The 5,433-nt window shown below is 43.5% G+C and overlaps 1 protein-coding gene across 2 annotated transcripts in view; it reads right to left on the bottom strand.

Annotated features, from left to right (window-relative positions):
* Window positions 1–2,435, bottom strand: part of HMCN1 (hemicentin 1) — a 451,483-nt gene extending 449,048 nt beyond the window's left edge. For both annotated transcript variants that reach the window (XM_019501224.1, XM_019501215.1), the window contains exon 1: window positions 1,729–2,435. In XM_019501224.1, coding sequence (XP_019356769.1) covers window positions 1,729–2,017 — 289 coding nt within the window. In that variant the 5' untranslated portion in view covers window positions 2,018–2,435. The remainder of the gene's footprint in view (window positions 1–1,728) is intronic.
* Between the last annotated feature and the right edge of the window lie 2,998 nt (window positions 2,436–5,433).

Consider the following 5,433-nt stretch of genomic DNA (forward strand, 5'->3'; position numbering starts at 1 on the left):
GGGGGGGGGGGGGGGTGACAGCACACCACCCAACCCAAAATACACCATCATACATGTGTGCCATTTACACCCAATAATATCATCTTCCCACTTCCAGGTTTGATTAAAAATGTTCCAGAACAAGTCACACTGGAAAGCAGAGCTATAAGATGTTACAGAGAAGCAGCCAGTGGCAAAACTTCCATTAAAAAAATCAGTTTTAAAATTAAAAAAGAGGGAACTCAAAATGGAGCTACCCTGAATCCATTTGATGCTTAAAAGGAACCTAAAAAGTGTTGGGGGAGCCCAGTTTCCCTTTGCTAATTTTTACAATCACCAGCATCTGCTTTTAAAAGTGCTACAGGAAGACAGAAAAGCAAAGGAAACAGACTGTCCTACTTCAAGAGAGAAATGGTGACACTGACATATTTTTCATACACGGTACTCTGATTCCACAGGGACGAATAACCTTAAAAATGTAAGCTGTTCATGCAAGAGTTGTACAACATGGACAAACTTAAGAATGGGGAAAAAGAGGTTTTTCCATAATTCTTCAGTTGTGTGGATTTCAGTAATAACAGGTAAACACTCTGATGGCAGATATTTGGTAGGGGAGTGTTTGTGTTTTTGTTTTTGGATTTACTTAAAAAAAACCACTAGATCCATCTAAGAGATTAAATATATTGATCTGACTTGAACCCTAGTGGACTGATTCCCAGAATGTTCCATTCTAAGGTGCTAAAGGGAAAGCAGAACCAGGAAAGTGATTTCCTATGACAGATTTTTTTTCCCTTTAAACACTACCATACACGTTTAGTTTGAGCTCCTCTTGTGTGCTGGCTGCTCTCTTCTCCAGCCTGGGGCATCCAGCTCTTATTTCCGTTTCAAGTCACTGGGAGAGGCTTGACAAGGAAAGGAGAGAAAGCAAGTTTAAAGTGATAGGAAAGGGATAGAAAACAGATGCTGAGAGAGACAGAAAGACAAAATATACCCAGTTACATAGCAGAAGGCAAGAGAAAAATCGAGGCAGGAGAAAAACAATGGGAAAGATAGAAGAACTAAACCTAAGTCACAGTATGATACACTATTTTATTGTTCAGAAACCTAACAGAAGAACACAATCAGAACGCAAGTAAATGTGATTGTACTGGAGTAGTCAGGAGTCAGGAGATTCTGTAGATGTAGGTAATGAAGCAAACAGTCAAATACTCCTAATAATGTTCTCTACTAGGAGAAAGTGTTTTCATTTCAACTTTGAATGGCTGTTACAAAAGGGATATAGAGCTTTTCAATCTGTGTTGTTTGTTCTCCGTGTGCACTTGGATTAAAGTCAATTTTATGGTGTCACACGTGCATTCCTAACATTTCAGACTTTCTAATGCATATTTTCCTGTACTCATACAGGGAGGGAACAAGTTAACAGAATATAACTTGCCACTGGCAAGTTATTCTGGTTGAGGATTTCATTGGAAAAAGGTGACTAAGACATTTCATAAAATACTTATGCTATGAAACAGAGCAGGAAATTTCATCTTTTTGGAGGGAGGCGAGATAAGAACTGTGCTCCCTTTTCATTTTGTGCCTCTTAGTCTCTCTCAATTTCTTTCTTCAGTGTGGGAGCACCATTATGTCTTTACATATTTATGTATTGCATGTCTTTAATTCAGTGGATGACACCAATATCTTCAGACATATATACAAACACACACATCTCCTCAGTGCACAGGACCCCCCCAAATATTTCCTTACCTGGATCATGGAAAGGCACCAAAGCAAAGTTGTAAAGTGGTTTCTTGGGTCTCTTCAAAGAGGTTTCCAAAATTTTTGATGCCCCTTCAATAACTTGAACTAAGTCATCATACATGGACCCGGTAACATCAAACACAAATGCCAAAGTAGATGCTCCCTCTGGGATTTCGTCAGCGCTGGGCTCCTTCTCTGCTCTGGTATCTTGTGCATAGCAAGAAGAAAACAGAGCAAGCAAGAACACTATGCAAAATCCCACTCCCCAGACAGGAATATTTTCACGGGAAATCATTTTCTCCTCACTGGTGTCTAAGCAATGTGCTTAGTTCTCAATAGACATCAAAGGGCTTCCCCTGTGGTTGGGAAATGCATTTGAACTTTTTTTCCCCCTTCTGAATGTGAAAAAGAAAAGAAAAAGAAAAAGTTTTTTGTTCAGCTCAGATCTGAGCTGCACAAACCCCACGCACAGGCTCTACCAGCCCTTTGATGAAAGGAGGGAGAGAGATGCAGCAGCTTTTGTTTATGGGTAGTTTCTGTTTTCTCTCCCTTCCCATTCTACTTGTCTGCAGAACTTTGGCAGCGTCTCATTGACTAAGAGGAGAGAGTCCCATCCATGCCCTACTGTGTGAGTATTGCTGCTGCTGGATTCTTTGGCAGGAGACAGAGGCTCCCAATGTTCTGCTGCTGTTACTGCTGCTGCTGGAGTCTTTGGCCAGAGACTGAGGTTCCCGGCTGCTGCTGGGAGGCAACAAGGAGCGGATGCCTAGCCCAGCCGCGTCTTCCCATTGGTCACCCATGCCCCCCACCCCCCCGCATTTGCTTTGGAGGCCCCTTTTTAGGGCAGGCTTTTAAAGATGTTTATAGGGTCACTTGAGCACCACAGAATCACTTAGGGCAAAGCTCTCATGGGCAACAACAGAAACAGAAGGCAGCCTCAGGAAGGAAATCCACTCCACAGACACACCATTTCCCCTACTGCTCTGTGATAGTTTCTGGATGCATTCAGTTCCCCCAGTGATGAAAAAGATCTCTGATCCTAGTTTTAACCCGCAGCACTGGGATACAGAATCCCTCTTCCCAAAAAGGGAAAATAAGGAGAACACTCCCCACCTCCTAGGGACAGGGGAGCACAAAGGGGTTCTGCTGAGGACTGTGCCTGCAAAATAGAAGACACCTGGAATTTTCCCATTCTCTTTACAGTTTCCTACATAGCTAAAAACTCTCCCTTCCAAGTTCCTCCACTTCTCTCATTCACTTTCCTGATACTTCCCTGTGTCCTCACAACCCAGCTGGCTAGCCCAATCCACACTCAATTCAAACCTTTTACTCCTACTAGTGAGAAAGCAATAGCAAGGATTTGCAATAGCCTTGTAATAGTGGGGAGATAAAAGTATCCAAATACACAACGTCATTGCTGGCAGGCAAGACAGCACCACTTATATTACTTTCCCAGTACGGAACTGCAAGAAACATGACAAATATGGGCTGGGAGAAAGCAGATCTTCTTTATTCCTCCTTTCCCAGCTCCCCCATTCTAGCCCTGAAACAGGCGTATCAGCTGGTGAGAAAGGGGAGATGCCTCTGCTCATAACTTTTCCTCTTCCCCACCCTAAGCCCCCAAGCCCCATCTCTATCTTGTTATCTAGCAATCTGCTATCTAGTTGTTGCTCCTGCAGCTTGCAATTGCTAATCAGATCTGGGAAATCCTGCAGCTAGCTGTTTCACCAGGTAATTCAAAATTAGTAGTTAGATTTTGAATTCTCCTCCCCTAGGAGTATTCAAGCTCTCCCAGGCTCTAATCCTCTAGACCAACTGCAAAATCCTGCCTCACAACTTAAAGAGTTCCAGTTCAAGGCAGCCCTAAAAGTGGCATAACAGTGTAAGGAGAGAGCTGAACATGAAGAGTAGGGACAGAAATGACACATAAACTGGTATAACTGATCAGAAATTGGATCAAATCTGTAACACAACAGAAGTTCAGTGCACATAAAGGCTAGGAGCGGGCAATCAAAAAGCCAGAGCCTGAATTGATTCAATCTTTGCAGGTCAATCTAAAATGCAAAGATTGAATCAATTTGCAAGTGAATAGACATTCACTTTCAATTCTGGAAATGCAGGCACATGCCTGCAGTGACTCAGGCTAGAAGCTAGGGGATGTTAGAGCAGTCCTTCCTTCCCTTCAGCAGCAGCTGCAAGGCTGGAGGGAACCTGGCCTGGGGGCATGGCCAGGCCCCTCCCAGGGGGCTAAGTATGATTAAGGTTTAAACCCTCTCCCTGCTCCCTTTGTCTCAGTGGGGCCATGCTGGCCAGTATCATGTCATGCCCCAACCACTACTAGAGCTAGCAGAGGGATGGAGCCAGCCCTGCTCTCTGGAACAGACAGCACAGCCCAGACAAGGGCTAAAAAGCATGCTGGGATGCTGGGGGACTCTGGTTTAACTTAAACCAGGAAGGGGTTTGGGACAAAAGTTGCATAAACTGGTTTGACCCAAATCAGTTAAGTCTGATACTACATTTAACCATGGTTATGTTAAACCAGTTTGGGCCATTTTGAAACTGGTTTATGTGCACTGAACTTATGTTCTGTTACAGGTTTAAACCAGTTTCTGATCACTTAAACTGGTTGATGTGTAACTTCTGTCTACCCAAAGTGCTTTAAAAATGGCTGAAACAGGCTGAAGATAAACCTAGATGGATGTAGTACCAGACTTAACTGATTTAGGTTAAATTAGTTTATTAAACTTCTGTCCCAGATCCCCTCCAGATTCAAGTTAATTCACAGTCCTCCAGCATCCCAGGATGCTTTGTATCTCCCTGCAAGACCCCCTCACAGGCTAGCCTGGGCCCAAGCTGTCTGCTGCAGCCCAGCAGGGACGTGTGCTCTAGCACCTCCCAGCTTCTGTCCTAGCCCACTGAAGGCATATGGCTGTATTTCTGGAATCAAAAGTGAATATCTGTTCACTTGCTTATTGGTTCAATCAACACAGCTTAAACTAACCTGCAAAGATTGAGTGGATTCAACCTTGGGCTTTTTGATTGCCTTTATTTAACTGAAAGAAGTAGCAGTCAGGAAAGAATTACTGAAAAATGGGGGCAAAAAATGGGATGTATATTTTGGAGACCTAAATATCAATGGAAGAGGCAGTTTCCCAGAGAACAGGGAATAGAAACAGTATATCGGGAAAGGCAGTAGAGGGTAGATTCTGGGTAAGGTAAAAAAAGGGAGGATGAGTTCTGAGGGATGGAAGCAACCAGAAGAAAAGGTGATATTGTGAGTATGCAGTGAAACCAAGGAAGGAACAGAGAATAATGGGACAGATAATTAGATGAGAAAAAAGGGGTTAAAAGTCTCTTGCAAGCAAAAAAGGAGCACTGAGATTAATGTGTCTTCAATGAACTGGACAGTTTTCCCTTCCCTATGTCAACTAATTTGCGAGAGATAAACCCCATTTTTTCAAGACAAAGTCAAATGTGTGTGTAAGGTGATGGCTTTTGTCATGAAAAAGAGTCATTACTCAAGCTCTTCTTCATAACCGCACCTTGTCATGCATCCATAGATGCATTATGAGCAGGTCCAAGGAGGTGATCCTCCCCCTCTATGTGAGGAAGGGGCATTGGTCAGGCTGCATTTGGAGTACTGCATCCAGTTCTGGGCACCATACTTAGGAGGTATGTGGATAGCATCGAGAGGGTCCAGAGGAGGGCCAC

The sequence above is a fragment of the Gavialis gangeticus genome, unplaced genomic scaffold (assembly GCF_001723915.1).
Source record: "Gavialis gangeticus isolate Ggan-Ray unplaced genomic scaffold, GavGan_comp1, whole genome shotgun sequence".
Lineage (NCBI taxonomy): Eukaryota > Metazoa > Chordata > Crocodylia > Gavialidae > Gavialis > Gavialis gangeticus.